The sequence below is a fragment of the Podarcis gaigeae genome (genome assembly GCF_964106915.1).
Source record: "Podarcis gaigeae genome assembly, chromosome: 3".
Lineage (NCBI taxonomy): Eukaryota > Metazoa > Chordata > Lepidosauria > Squamata > Lacertidae > Podarcis > Podarcis gaigeae.
Window position 1 is genome coordinate 55,774,115 of NC_139680.1, and position 16,527 is coordinate 55,790,641.

The following is a 16,527-nucleotide window of genomic DNA, read 5'->3' on the forward strand; positions in this document are numbered from 1 at the left end:
TGCTGTGCTGGACGTAGTGTGCTAAGATCAAGCTGTTTGCTCTGTGTACCACAGTAAACAAAAATACTATGGCTGAGAATCTTAACTGTTCTAAAATATTTCCATTGCAGTCCTGGAACCTTTATACAGCACATCCTTCCCTCCCCGAATTACTTTACTTGGATCCACTGAGAAGCAAACAACCACTTTCAGGTCTTAGAAAACCCAGCAGCTCTGTGTTTACCAAAGAGATAGTTGAAATAGTCTGACTTTATGATGCATTCAAATACAAGTCTATTTTGTTTTCAGGAAGAGAGCAATACAGATTTATCATGGATTAAGGCTTTACTGCTGAGAATTTTAAGCGATTTCCCCACTGGGGTGTAGCTCTATTGAAGCCCTCAGTGATGAAAATATTAGTGCCAGCAAGTCAAACACATCCCTTCTTCTCCACAGCAGCAGGTGTTTTGATTTGAGAGATAATAGTTTTGATTGTTTCTTTGTTGGGCAATAAGGCAAAAATGGGAGAACTGCATGAAAGTACTTTTGATCCCCCAAAGGGGAACAAATATCACAACTGGAGAGAGACCTGTTGGAATGTAATGTGAAAGTGCTGTCTAAAATGCATAAAATATTATTGGAATGGGAGACAAAGGATGAGCAAGTAAAACCCTCAATGATACACTGGGCAATAGATATTGGTCATAATACAGATAGGGAAGCATGGGAAGGATTGTGGAATATGGATATAAAATTTACAGCATGTTATGATCTAAGAGAAAATTATATGAAAATGATATAGCGATGGTATCCAACACCAAACAAATTGGCAAAAATGTATAAATCTAAATCAAATAAGTTTAGGAAATGTAAAGAGAAAGAAGGTTCTTTTTATCATATGTGGTGGTCTTGAAATGAGGTTAAAGCTTACTGGGAAATGATACATAATGAAATGAAAAGGATGTTTAAAATACTGCTTGTAAAAAACCCAGAAGCTTTTATTTTGGGAATTGTAGGGACCAAACTACCTAAACTGTATAAAAACTTATTCATGTATGCTACTATAGTGGCAATAATGTTAATTCAGAGCTAGCCTAATCATGTGGTGACATAAAACAAATGTTTCAACTGGAGCTGACAATACTGGGCTGTAGTGGCAATTAGTCTCATCAGTAGTAGCAGTCAGTGTGGAAGGGTGGTGGTGTTTTCCTGACCTGTCACTGCCGTTGTATACTTATCAACAAGGGAAAGGGTCAAACATTAAGGAGGTCAGCATGGTGCACCAGCAGTAGTACTGGATTGGCTCTGCTGGTGCACCAACCTCCCTGCCACTGCACCAACCTCCCTGCCACCTCATCCCTCCCTGTTACCCTCCCAGTACAGCGATGCTGGTGGCAGAAGGTCAGGTAAACACCACCGCCCTTCCATGCGGACTGCTACCAAGGCTGCATTTACAGGGCAGTTTATTCCATTTTCATGATGTTTTCCACATTATAGTAGAGCTTCCACACAATGTAAAAGCCTTTTGCTCTTCTGTTTCCTTTCTATTCTCACACCAGAAGCTATATCTCTCTTCCCTGTACCTTCCTTAAATTCCCATCTAATAATTCTGCATAACATAATCTCAGAATGTTGCCTTCTTTTTGCCTAGGGTGCAAAAAGAGAACAGGAATTTAAGCTACACCTCCTGTTTTAATTAAGCATACTGTTTTCTTTGACTGAACATGATAATTTCTTTGCTCAGGTGTGGTCCTTTACTCTAGATGTGCTACTATGGTACAGATGGATCCATGCTGGATTCATTTATGAAGGACATTCATTTTGTGTGTTTTTTTCCTGATGCCTGAAAGGTGGCCACTGATTTCAGGAAGCTTCCCCATGCACAGTTATGCAGTACAAAAACAGTCATGCAGTCCTGCAGTCTTCCAAAATAAAAATGTGTATATTTTAACACAAAGTGCTTTGCAGGAAGATTCACAAAACTGCCTTCCGGTGAGTAGTAGTTAAGAGGCAGCAAGCCCCCATTGCAGTCCACGGTAAAAGCAATTCACATACAAAAAGAAGCACAGTGCCATATGGAGATATAAAGAGAAAATCAGCTAAACTCTGAAAGCACTAAATATGCAAATTGGGATATTCTTTAGAGACGAGTGAATGGAATAACTAATTACCCAAATGGTGCCAACATCAGCCATACTGGCAAACTCTATAAAACCCCACAGGTTTCAGGAGAGCGTTGTGCTATTCTAGTGCTTGTATTTTAAGTGGCTCTGCAGTTTGAAAGAGGGATTTTGGATTTAGATAAGGATTGGTGTTTTTTGTTGGCTGGTTAAACAATTTCCATAAACATGAACATTACCAAAATGTTACTGCCACCCCTGAATATTATTTAAAGATTGTTGAAGTCAAAGGAGAATAAGAATTTTCAGTCCTAAGCAGGTGGACAGAAAGGGGACAGCAGAATGTCAACAAGGTGTTAACATTTACAGGTGTGTGACACATAGGCCCTGGGACAGTGCAGAGGCCGTATAACATTAGATTTTGTTATGAAAGCAAAGCATTCTCAGTAGTCTTAATGGCATATTAATTTTATTTAACATCTCCTGCATTACACACAGAGAAAGACACTTTTTCACAGAGCAACAGATCAGAGGTGTGACTCTAATTCAGGAGTGGGGAACTCGAGAGACATATTTCTTCTTGGGCAGCCTCCTGGATGGCAAAAGTGGGTGTGGCCAGACACACAGCGCTTTCCATCCTCCATCCAGGCAAGCAATGGGTATTATCACAGGACACATTCTAGCCAGGTAAAATCACTAGAGGAGGACACAGACCTAACAAGAAGGGTAGCAGAACAGGCCAGGTAGAGAGGATTGGCAAACCACATTCAACCTCTAGGTCTGGGATTCCCCAACTCTTCTCTAAGCAAGAAAGCAGATTCTCAAGAGATTAACTGGTACTGCATATTCCAGTACATTACAAATCCCCTGATCCTCCCTATTCCCCACCACCCTGCTCTGCATCCCATTGCAGGATTCAGCACACATTACAAATTCACTTGCAAACCCACAAATCTCCAGATTACACTACTATGAAATGGCAGTATTCTGATGTTACAAGTACAGGTGTTAGCATTCTTTACTAAGAAGATCAAAAGCTAGGGAGAGGGCTATCATCATCATCAACAACAACAATTTGGTCCAAAGACCCACAAGGATAGGGCTATCTGCGGACAGTAACCATCTCCAGGAATTACATTTGCTACTTGTTTTGGATGTATGGAAGTGAGAGCTGGACCATAAAGAAGGCTGGTGCTGGAGGAGACTCTCGAGAGTCCCATGGACTGCAAGAAGATCAAACCTATCCATTCTTAAGGAAATCAGCCCTGAGTGCTCACTGGAAGGACAGATCGCGAAGCTGAGGCTCCAGTACTTTGGCCACTTCATGAGAAGAGAAGACTCCGTGGAAAAGACCCTGATGTTGGGAAAGATTGAGGGCAGAAGGAGAAGGGGACAACAGAGGACGAGATGGTTGGGCAGTGTTCTTGAAGCTACCAGCATGAGTTTGACCAAACTGCAAGAGGCAGTGGAAGACAGGAGTTCCTGGCGTGCTCTGATCCATGGGGTCACAAAGAGTCAGACACGACTAAACAACAACAACTTGTTTTGGGAAAGATTTAATTTCCAGGCCTTTGCCTAGGTTTTTTGGTTTATGGAAATGAAAAAAGTTGAAGATACAGAACACCCACTGGAAAAAAGTTATCTGGTCTTGATGTTCTTTTTTATTGAAATTGATATGTTTCCCAAGCAGGAAGCTCCAGATTCACCTCCAAGCATTTTGATGTGTCACAATATGTGGAAATGTTATTATTATAGCTGTGGGCAGGGGTGGGGTGGGTGTGATACCTTAATATTTGGTGGAACTGACTGCCATTCTTCATGCATTTACATCTTAATGATTTCAAAGAGTAATGGTAATGGGGTGATGGATTCCAATGGATAATGGATTTCATGAATCCATAGCACTTAATTTTTAAAAAGGTCTTTGGTCAATATTTATTTTTACTTTGGGACAGCAGTGTCAGAGTCTAAATGGAATCTCCATATTTATAGCACAGCCCTATGCATGTTTACCCAGAAGCAATTCCCACTGAGCTGAGTGAGACTTAGTACCTAGGAAGTTAGGCAGGCTGATACAATAGGTATTAGAACACTGCAATATTTAAAAGAAATTACAATAAATAACTTTTAAGCAGTAGACAAAGCCTGCATGTGGCCATAACTTTATCTATTTCTATGTCTACTTCTTTCTAACATCATTTATTTCCTAAACATTATAACTAGTGAGCCACACACCAAGTGATGGGAATATGTAGGAAAATATGGCTGTATGATGGAGCTTGTGGATGACTGTCAACCCCACAACCTCTCTTCCCATCTGCTTTTGGCCCACTTTTATTTCCCTTGTTCCTCTCCTCTTCCACACTTGCTCTCCATTCTCTGCCTCATCTTGCCTTTTCCCACCTCCACTTCTATTTCAGCTGTGGCCTTTCCGTCTGAAGTCAGCCACCAATGTATATTCAAATATAAGCATAGAGATGAACTGTAGCTGGGTTAGAGGTAGCCCATCAAAATTTGGCTTTGCCTCCTCGCCCATTTTCTTGGCCTCTACATCCTGCAGCTTGTCACTTCCCGCCCCCCTTTTACTGCCTTTTACTGCCCTTGCCACCTGATAGGCCAAATTAAATATCTTATAGCCATTTTGAAATTTACAGAATAGGCCAATTTAGCAATTGCTGTTTAGAATGCTTGGTCATGCAAAAATGGATATACTGGTTGATGATGTCACAACTGCCCTTTAACTCGGCTCCTAACAGTTTTAACAGTTCTCTCAAAGGCAAAATCTCACATGTTATCCAGATATGTTATATCCACTCTACCATTGTTATCTTTCTGAAGGCAGCTCTCTTGCCCATGGCAGTGAAGCATTTCAGCAGGGATAAGGCTGGAAAATAGATCCTCTCATTTTTGAACATCTGAAATCTTATAGTAGAAGATGAAACTAAACTAGCTTTGAAATTTGCTTACCTTTCTTTTTGACCGGTGGTTGGATTCCTTCTAAAAAGAGAGAGAGAAAAAACATAAAGTAAGGTTAGTTTGGAGTTTAGGTATATTTCAATAAACTGTTCTTCTGCGTTCCAGTCATAAGCTGTTCATGTAAAAGTAAGTTATATTGGATCCACTTCTGTATGGATAGAGAATGAGGTTATGCATTAGTGGCTACCTTTTGTATCTGAGACACTATGCTGAGAAACACAAGCAGGAGATGGCTATTGCTCTCATGTTCTCCACAGGCATTTGGTTGGCTACTGTGAGATCAGGATGCTAGACAGGATGAGCCTTTGGTTTCACCTAGAGCGGATCTTCTTATGTAGAGTCAGGGTACTAATTGCCAATGCTTTCTCTTTTACCATTAAGCACTGCTTTAGTATTAGTATCTCTGAGATAGTGAGATAGGAACTGATACCTGGGCACAGAAAAATATACAATAATGTATTAGGAGTTGGCCAGACAATAGAACAGGGATGGGAAACCTGTGTCCCTCCAGCTGTTGTTGAACTCCAACTCCCATCAGCCCCTGCCAGCATGGGCAGTGGTCAAGGATGGGAATTGTAGTCCAGCAACACTTGGGGGCAGGGCACAGGTTCACCACTGCCCCTGCTGTAAATGAAGGCCCTATCCACCTATCTCAGCTCTGCATGGGTCTGGGGGGGGGGGAATGCAGAAATCAGAATGGCTCCCCTTGCGATCACAGCTCTCGTGTCTGAAGTTTTCATGATGGCAGGAGCTGAGCCACCCTAGCTCTGCTACACTCTCACGTGTCACTTGAACTTGAATTCTCATTGTTGGCTGATTCTTCCTACCTCATTCTCACTTCCTCTTAGCTCAACAGATTCAATATATTACATTACTCCTCTTCTGTGCCTTAAATAGTTGTGTAGGAGGGAGATCTTCAGGAAGCGGATATTTTCCTGTCATAGTACTTCAGGAGAAGTGACACTTGTTATGTTATATGATGTGTTATAGGGTTAGATCCAGACATCCATTCACAGAAGAAGGACTGAGATCCAGCAGAGGCTCCTGCTGTTCTTGAGGGTCTCCCAACCCCCCACAAGAGTTTTGTTTGTTTGTTTTGAGGATCCAGTGGGCTGCAGGGGAAAGAGGGGAATTAGTGAATATTCCTCCCTCCTTTTCTTCCAGTAGAGCATGGGTAGAGTTCTGGATCAAGCCCACGGTTTATTTCTTTGCTGACATTCAGCTAAAAAGAATGTGGTATGTATATTCAAAATTCAAATATACAGCAAGCTATACTTGATACTACTTATTTTCCTTCTGTATAACAACAAGAGGAGCAGAAGGCGTGTCCTCTGTTGATTCTGGCAACCATGTTTCCTTTCCATCCCTGCTCAGTACAGTGGTACCTTGGGTTACATACGCTTCAGGTTACAAACTCTGCTAACCCAGAAATAGTACCTCGGGTTAAGAACTTTGCTTCAGGATGAGAACAGAAATTGTGCTCCAGCGGCGTGGTGGCAGCAGGAGGCCCCATTAGCTAAAGTGGTGCTTCAGGTTAAGAACAGTTTCAGGTTAAGAACGGACCTACAGGTGAATTAAGTTCTTAACCCGAGGTACCACTGTATATTGTATTGTGTTCTTCAATCTTGGATCCCCCTGTCTTTTACTGCAACTCACGTAATCCCCAGCCAGTTTAGCCAGTGGTCAGGGGTGGTAGGAGCTCCAGTCCAACTACATCTAGGAACCCAAGGTTGAAGAACACTGGTATATTGCGTTGTCTCAAGGCCAGGTATAAGCTTTGAATGATAGCACAGGTACATTTTTGTGCTAATTTCTATACCATTTAAATTGTCCCTCTTCAGCACTCATTAAGGTGTCCTGTAATATCAGGGACCAAGGCTTTTGGTGCCAATAGGAGGCTGTTCAATCTGATTGAAAACGGATCAGGAACCTTTAAGGGCAGACTTTGCCAAATCAAAATGTGGGTTTGTTTTCATTTCATCTAGTCTCCCCTCTGTTCTGTTAAGATAACAAGTCCTGACTACTTGAGCAATGAGTTCCCAAGTATTTCTGCCATGCTCTTTTGCTTGTCAGCCTGTGTATTTGTTCAAGGGACTTAGGGAAACAATCTCTCATTTTTTCCTGCTTCTTTGGGGCTTATTGCCTATAACAGCTGGAAAATAGGCAGAATCCAATATGCTTTTTCCTAATACACTGAAGGGGGTGGAGGGAATCTGCTCTTGAATTAATAAATGCCAGGCTGCTAAAGATATGGGAACTCTGCCAGAAAAAACAAACAAACAGAGCAGTCTAATTCAGGTGTTGTTATTGCAGGTTAGCATTGCATAGGATGCTCTGAAAATGAACTCTAGTTGCAAACCCTTTGGAGCTTAGTAGCTTGTGCGCATGTATTGTCTCCATTAAGCAGTATCCCTTTGACACTCACATTCAGCAGTCCAGCTTGATACTCCGTGTGTACAGCACAGGAACAAACTATCCAGCATGCCATGCAAATGATTTTAATCTACAGAGAGGATGCTCAATTAGTAGAAAGATGTATGTAATTAGCAATAAGCACTGGCAGCATACAGCTGCCTAATACCCATCTAATCAAACAAAGCATGTGACCTTTTATAAAGATGAGCAAAACCAACCTTTTATTTTCAAGGAAGGCGCCACTTCACCTAAACCAAGAGAGAAAAGAATAACCAGATGAATAGCAGCATAATCATATATTAGCAATATATATATATAAAACTCCATCTGGGTTATCTTCATATTTAAATGCACTCAAGCATTATAAGTTGGACAATGAAAATAGAAAGACTGAGAGATTTTTATTCTGATGCTTCTATTTTCATATGTAGATCAGGGAGTTTGTAGCTTTTTTTGGCTCATGCTTAATGGGAGTTTGAACATTATACCCATGTGGGTCAAGATACATGTGGGTCACATACACTGGAACTGCCTCCCACAATTTCCTATTCCAGTTGCACTCTTTGTGCTCCCCCAAAGATACCACTCCCCGAACTCAGGTGGGGTGAAGGGACTGCAAAATTCCCTACATTTTTGGATCCCAAAGAGAACTTTGATGCCTTGATAACTTGAAATGTGAAACTGCAAGAACTAGTCATCGTGTATTGAGTCATCACATATTTCCTCCTAAATTTAGAATTACCGAAATCCAAACAGACCATCCTTTTTAGAATGTAGAACAAAACCAAAAATAAAATAAAAATGTATTCCATGCTAACTCTTAAAAGGTATAGGATCTCTTTCAGATTCAGGGCTTGATAAAGTTAATCTCCCAATCCAGATTTTCTAGGCAGACTGGTTCATAATGTGAAGTTCTTAAAGTCATAAAAGTAGCCCTGAAGTTATTGTTCTGAGCTGTCTTGGTTTTGATAAATTATGACAGGCTTTCTATAATGTTCACGTTTCCCTTTGCAAGTATGTTAGCATTATTGCATTACCTTTGTGTTTATTTCATGATTTATACATAGTATGCTTTTCCCCAGAAGCAGTTTCTGAGATTAGAGCAGAGCCCCAAAAGCCTATTGTTGATGCATTCAAAACTAAAAAATTAAAAATTCTATTTCAAGTTTGCCAAGGATTATACTGAGGAACTGCAGAAGTACACCACAGAATAGGGTCTAGTGTCAGCAAGACCTGCTAGTTAGTATTCACATGTAATTCTTATTTAAGAGCTTTGTGGTGGGAAAAACTGGGTACTATTTCAAACTGATTAATCTTATTTGGAGGAACCCATTTTTTAATTCCGGCTGGGTCTTTTGAAGAGTGCTTTCTGAAGCTACAAAACAATACAGTCATACATCAAGTTGAATGTGCTTCGGGTTGAGCACGTTCGAGTTGCGCTCCACGGCAACCTGGAAGTAACAGAGCACATTACTTTAGTGGTTTCACCACTCACACATGCACAAATGCTCAAAATGATGTTATGCACATGCGTAGAAGTGGTGAAAAGCGACCCGCGCAATTGCATCTTACATTCGGATCCCGTTTGCGTCCCGAGGTATGACAGTAATGACCAGAATCACAGAATTGTAGAGTTGGAAGGACCCATGAGGGTCATCTAGTCCAACCCCCTGCAATGCAGGAATCTTTTGCCCAATGTGGAGCTCAAACTCATTACCCTGAGATTAAGAATCTTATGTTCTACTGACTGAATAATAGGCATTACATACGTCACCTGTGACCCAAGTACCTATCCACTACAAAACTGATTATCGTTTGATGTTCCATTAACAGAGTCTCACAGTAGACTGCAGTCAGGGGTAATGCATTTTAATTACAATCCTAAAGCAACAGAAACACATGCCTACAGAGGCCTTTGATTATTTTGCCCAAGTTGCTGGCTATGCTTACCTGCATTGCAGGAGTTTTTGAAGTGAAATTAACAAAAGGTTTTAAAAAGTGCTAGTTATGTGCTAAGGAGTTCCATTAGAGTTGCACAGGAAACAACAGATATCAGCTTTTTACTTCTTCTGTTTAAGTAGCCCCTGTCACATTGCAACAAAATAATCAAAAGCCTCTTTGGGCTTTCAGAGTTAGTTGTGCAGTTTCCCTGGATTCCAGCCAGTGTTTTTATTGCCTAGACCACAGGTAGCACATTAGAACTCAACCGCTATTGTCAGTTCCAGCCACAATGCCAACTACTACTCAATATCAAATACGAGGTTGGCCTTTGAATTCTAATGTATCCAGTGCCCATTCATTGCTCAAAGGGTACACAAAATTAAGTAGAGAGCCTTGGGAATAGTTGCTACTGTTCCTTGAAGTTAATTCTTTGGCTCTATGCTTGCATTGTACTTTTCCAGTTTTTGTATAATCTAGCACAACTAGAGTTTTAAGTAAAAATAACGGCAACATTGTAATTCTGGCCTCCTTTCCATAATTGGAGTATTAAATACCATACAAGAGCTGTTCAAATGAGAGGTCAGCTGTGAGGCTATAGTGGTCACTTGATGAATTCTTGCCTCTTAGCTATCTATTTTGCTTGACCCTACTGGACGGCAGGATAAGAATGCAGCTGTACAAAACCAATCACTTGAAAGCATCAGAATACCTCTTTCGCTCTCATCTTCATCTTCAAATATGAGGTCAGTCAATAATGAAAGAAAGCCATACACCCAGTCTGTTGTATCTTCCACTGCACCATGTACAAGTCTCAGTGGATCAGTGGTGAGCTTGTTTACAGATTGCCCTGAATGCAAAATATAAAGAAGAGAAGTTTGGGAAATAAAACACATTAATTTGACTGACTGATTGATAGCCTTTCGATTAAAAAAAGTTGAATTCTCTAAAAAGTTGACTTTGATGAAGCAATCCTAAATGTGTGGGTGCCTTTTCTTTTGTAGACAACAGATGTGATCCACAAAAATGTGAGCATATTTAAGGCACCAATAATTTGCCCCTGGCCAGATATGCTAAATACACAGGCAGATTGTTGCCTACCTGATACCACAGACCCTGTTTTGGATCAGGAAGAGTATCTTTAAAAAGTGGAGTGCCCTAACAAATAATCTAGTTACCATATGACGACTTTACTGCCTCAGCTCAGTTCCTATAACCTCAGGGTAGCTAAGATCAGAAGTTACGTTAGTATAAAGCCAATTGGCTTGTTGCTGAATTAGTGATTCTGCCATCGCAGGTCAACTTCTAACAGATATTCTTCTTCAGTCCTCCAAGAAACAAACTTTCTTGCTTCCCATTCCACAGATGGATACAACCCGAACCAATTTGCTGTTTATTAAAATGCCACATGGATTCTATTTGCACTTCTTCAGAGAACCAAAGCTTTGGCCTAGAGGCAGCCTGTCTATGTATCTAGCATAGACTGGAATAAACCATTGTTATGCTTCCATTATTTGTACAATACTGTATAAAACATATGGAATGAAAAATAAAGTATAATGAAAAAGAAAATCTGATTAAGAGAATTGTAAGTCAGCTGTGATACAACTGTGCAAAGGGAGGAGCCTGTGGAAGGCAGAACTGTGGTAAACAAAAGGGGAATAGCGCTAGGAATGATGTGTGAGATATACGTATGTACATGCATACATACATGCATATATAATCCTGGGTGTTCAGGTTCGTAGGTCATCAATAAAACAATAAATCACCCAAGGCCAGTGAAGTTAACTCTTTATTCAAGGGAACAAATCACAGCTCAGGCCTAATAGTCTCAGCAACTCTTGCCAGGAGGTCTTGCCCCAATGAAGCAGTTGCGAGGACTGAAGGTCCACACCTTTCCTCCGCTCTCTAAGGCTCCTCCCCTGGTTCCTTCCCCAGCAGCCTTAGGCTTTGCCTTCTTGCCTCTTGTTCCTCTGCCCTCTTCGTTTCTCTGTGTGTGCTGCGATACCAGAAGGCAGGAGAGCTGGGTGCAGCAGGATGAAAAGACTTTCTGTTTCCTTCAAAAACAGCTCAGAATTTCTAGTTGGATCAAAATAGGGCTACTGGAGCTGGCTGATGAAAAACATTCAACTAGTACTTTTCCACCTACACCAGACTCATTTCCAGACTCATTTCAAAGTGTTCATGTTGCTCTTTAAACTCCTAAACAGCTTTGTCCAAAGTACCTCAAATACTGTCACCTTCCTGGACTCTTAGGTCATCTGCAGAGGTCCCTCTCAGGCTGTCCTCACCATTTAAAGCCCAGTTTGGTGGCAGTGGCACCTTGTTTCTAGAATGCCTTCCCTAGATAGGTTCCCCTTGCACCTACTTTATGATCCTCCACAGAACAGGTCTTGCTGCTGCTGTTTTTACGCGTTTTAGTTTTGTGTTGTTTTATTCTTGCTTTAATAGTTATGGTTTAATTGTTCTTCTTGTTCACCACCCAAAGAATGTTAGGTATTGGGCAGTATGGAAATATTGTTATTAAATAGTCTTAATACTAGTAGAAATAAGTAATAAATTAAAGATACAAGAGTCTGGTCTTATTTCCAGCAGAGGAGCAATATTAAACTCTGTGATTATGCACATTCCGTTATCATTTTCTTTTTCACAATTGTGATATCTGAGTATTCAGAAAACCACATACAAATCTGTTTTCTTGTTAATTGTATACCTAATGTTCACAACAAATACTAGTACCACCACTTCACCACCTTAAGCTCCTTACGAATTAAAATATATACCACATAATTTGTGAGTTTTTTGAAGAAGACCATAAAAGGTTCTCAGAAAGAGGTAGAAAATGAAGGTTAAAATAAAATGCTGAAAGAAGAAGTAGATAGATAGATAGATAGATAGATAGATAGATAGATAGATAGATAATAGATAGATAGATGATAGAAAGAAAGAAATAATGACATACAAGTACTCTAATAAAATATGGCATAATGAATTTAATAATGTTTTAAGAACAGTGTTTGATATGGGTGCACAGTAATAAATTGGCTTCTTGCTGCCCAACAAATGGCTGATGGAATGGGAGGCGAGCCAGTCCCAACCCCTTCTAAGATAGGTATCTGATGTTGCAAACCTGACACACTAATTCCAAATCCAGTGTCAGGCTTCATTTGCAAATGATCTCAATAGCTATGATTCAACTCCAGAAACCATGTGCATAGCACACCTTTGTGTATATCGTACTTCATCCAACAAGAAAACACACACACAAAACCCTGCCCAGTTCTACACACACATCACCTTTGACAGAATACAGAGATTGTCAACACACTGTGTCAGGTGTGGGGAACCTTTGCCCCCCCCCCGTGCTGTTGCTGAACTACAACTCCCATCAGCCCCAGCAAGCATGACCAGTGGCCCTATGTAGTTTTCAAAGGCATTAAAATGACTTTTCTTTTTTAAAAGAAGAAGAAGATGGCATTTTCGTGCAAATAAACCCTATCTATTAATCATATTTATACCACCCTTTACCCCAAGGAACTGAGAGCAGCTTACGGTACTTGTGATTCCCAGGTGTCTTCGGTTCAGCATTTGAGCTGTATTTTTTCAACCATTCTCAGAGCTCAGTTACAGTGTACTTAAGCCGAAGTATTTAATGTGATTTAATGCCAATTCGCAAATGTACACATAACATTTGTTTTCTCTCCACGACGACTTCCCACTGAGTGTGCAAATTGACTCCATTTACAAGCATTGTGTTTGAAGTGCTATGAAAGTTTGCTTTGTGCTGCTTGACTTGCTATGGTTCATTCATGCATGCAAGCCCCTACTTAATTTTACAGTTATCAAATATAAATAAATGGATGTGTGACCCAGTCCTAATAGCTCCATTCTCTTCAATCCGACTACATTGGCTTAATATTTAAGTCTTAAATCTCCCTCCCGGTCTTCCTTAACTGCTTTGTGGATCGGCACTTGTGTCGGTTTTACTCCTTTTACCTCAGAGCATTTAGTTCCCAACAATGTATACTGAAGGTTTATTATGGAGTGTCTATATATGTCCTGTAATTTGGAAAAACAAAAACCCTTTGCAGCAGTTGTGCAACTCAATACGATCAAAGAGCATGACAGATATGTTTGAAACGTGGAAAAAAAAATAAAATGGGTTCCTTGCCTCTAGGGATCTCAGCTTTCCCCACATCTTTGTCAATATCAAGTTGATGTATTCCTATGAGAACAAAATACACATGAAGTAAGAGTAAGAAGAGGAAAAGTTAAACCTGCCTTCCCAAGCCCCTCCCCTGTTGGCTTCCCACTACCCAGTCCTTCTACTGCCTTCCCAACCCCCCCAGGATTACTGAGCAGTGGGGATGAGGGGCTCACTTGTTATTATTCTTATGGGCATCCAGGGACACTGCAAAGCAAAGTGTCTGCCTGGAGCCATCTACCATCTTTATATCCCAAGGATACCTATGGGGCCCAAAGGCATTCTGGGAAATGAATATGATAGGGGATAGGGACCAGTGCTTCGCTTTGAAATGATCCCAGCTGCCCAGAGGGAGGAAAAAAACCTAAAACTCAAAAGGAGTTTTGCTGGGCAGCAAGGGTGGTATCTGTAGGCGCTGTGGCAGCAACAGCTGCTGCACTGGGAATCCCAGGGTAAGGCTACATACATTTTATATATGCCATTTTATCTATCCCCTAAATTTTCCTGGTGAGTGCTACCCTTCCAATCTACAGAATATTCCAGGTCAATTTTGAAGATACACTGAAGAAATGGGGAATTGAGAAACAGGGCCTGTTACACGTAGGAAAGCAGGGTCATATGTCACTTGGTAATTGGAGTTGTTACATGTTATAAGTGAAGACCAATGGAAACATCTTCCACAATATTTGCACATTTCACCAGAAGACCAACCTCTGGATTTGGGCCAGGGCAATGCTTCCAACAAAGTCCTTAACAGCTTGGGACCACTTGACTTCCAAGGTTGCCTTGTGCACTATGTGTCTACTTGACAGCTTCAGTCTGTGGAACTGGCACTACTACAGGTGCCCCATGATACTCTGTGCACAGTTGTAAGAAATTATTATTTTAGTGTGGCAGCAGCTACACTTTGGATCTCTGTGCCTACTGACATTAGGCAAACACTTTTGCTGTACTCTTTCTAGTACATGCTTAAAACATTTTTGTTGAGGCAAGTCTATCCAGACACATAGATGTTGATGCATTTTAATCTCTTTTACTGTTAATTTTAAAAGCTTAAAATTTTTAAAAATTGATCTAAATGATTAATGTCAATTTAAAGTGTTTTAATTGACCATTTTACAGTTCTTGTAAAACGCTTAGAGGTTTTGTTACAATTAAGCTGCATATAAACTTTGTTATATACAATAAAATAAAATATGATAAAATAAGATAAGATGAAAGGTTATATAGCTGGATCTGCAAATGCAGGTCTATGCAGGGCTTTGTGGATAAAAGTTTATTTGCCTGATTCTCAAGGCTGGCTAGTTCTGCATTCCACATGAGATCCAGCCACCTTGGAAAATAGGCAAAGAACCAAGGAAGAGAATCATTCCACCTGAAGTTCCAGCACCTGAAAGATTCTTAATTGTCAAAATAGCTGGATGGTCCAGCATATAAGCAAGTTTTATCTGTCCCTTTGCCACCTCCAATTATCGATACTAGATTAGGGCTGAAACAAATGCAAATAGACAAATTCACTTTCAAAATGCATTTGAGAGTCACACCACAAAGTTCACAATGCCTGCAGAATCAACAAAGAGTGGCTTTAAAAACAAACCCCCTGTAATGCAGGAATATGCAGTTGTCCCATAATGGGATTGAACCTGCAACTTTGGCATTATCAGTACTAAACTCTAACTAACCGAGCTATCCATGTCTGGTCTTAGTCAGAATTAGATCTGCCAGAGGTTCCATTACTTTCTTTCTTTCTGAATTTAAATCAGACTTCTCCAAATTTTTTTTTTAAAGAAGTAGATACCAACCCCCCCCCTCAATTAATTGCCAGTAAGTCAAGTCAAATGCAAGTTTAACATAGTATTTGAGCCATATCAGGCAAAATTCCAAATTATGCCTTTAGAGAGCTTGTGCTGCCCATTTGCTGCAAGAAAGTTGGGAATTTGTTTTGATTTTCTTTGATAAACACATTCAATATGGGCAAAGGTTTTCTTTATCTTCTAGAAATTGCTGTGAGGATTAAGCAATGCTGAATCTCATGAAACCCCAGATGGATTTGAAAACTAGTTCTCATGCTTATTATATCCAAATTGGATTAATCTGTTTCTTTGTCTGTGGTGTTCCATCACTGTTGCTGCAAAGACTGCGATTTGGTCCAAAACGTGACAGCAAAAATGATGGTATATTCCCAAAGGAAACAGCCACACAAAATACACTTCTCCAACTCTGAATTATTTGTCTCACTTTTTCTTCCTAAGTAGCACAATCTTAAGCAGGTTTACCTGGAATTAAACACCACTGCATTTAGTGGGCGTAGTCCACAGGTAGCCCAAATGATAACCGCCAGACACTGTGGACTACAACTCACATTATCCCTGACCATTGGCTATGTTAGCCGAGACTGATGGGAGCTGTAGTCAAAACATCTTGAGGGCAAAGCACTGGCTTTTCCTGCCCTAGTTGGTGTGCTTAGGATTGCTGCTCAAATTATTTTAAAATAAAATCTTACATGTTTTTAGTTAATGAACTGGTAATGAACTGGTAGAGCCGCACACTGGGGCTTCATAGTTTGAAGTACAACACGCACGTTGCTCAAAATCCATAAGATCTCAACCTGAGCATTTTATATTGCTATTTTGCATTTTGTCACAAAGCAATTTTGTTTTAGATTCTACCACATCACCACTCGATGCAGGTCTAGTCTATTTTGTTCCATTCAAGAATGCACCTCATATGTGTCAAACAGTTTGCCTGAATTCTCCATTTATATCGTATTAATACAAAGCTTTTTAAAAAGCTTCTGCCACCTCCCAATATACTTTTCTCTGTTTCTCTTTCTAGTCCTGGAAACAAAAGCCCCTAAAATCTGATTTATAATGAGAAATTAGAGAAATGTGCAGG

The 16,527-nt window shown here is 40.3% G+C and overlaps 1 protein-coding gene across 1 annotated transcript in view; it reads right to left on the bottom strand.

Annotated features, from left to right (window-relative positions):
• The window catches only part of TRDN (triadin), a 175,433-nt gene that overhangs the window by 135,832 nt on the left and 23,074 nt on the right, over positions 1–16,527 (bottom strand). Inside the window, exons 3-6 of the mRNA XM_083731766.1 lie at positions 13,600–13,653; positions 10,141–10,278; positions 7,709–7,738; positions 5,067–5,096 (exon numbers count right to left, since the gene is read on the bottom strand). Of these exons, the coding sequence (XP_083587892.1) occupies positions 5,067–5,096; positions 7,709–7,738; positions 10,141–10,278; positions 13,600–13,653 (252 nt within the window). The remainder of the gene's footprint in view (positions 1–5,066; positions 5,097–7,708; positions 7,739–10,140; positions 10,279–13,599; positions 13,654–16,527) is intronic.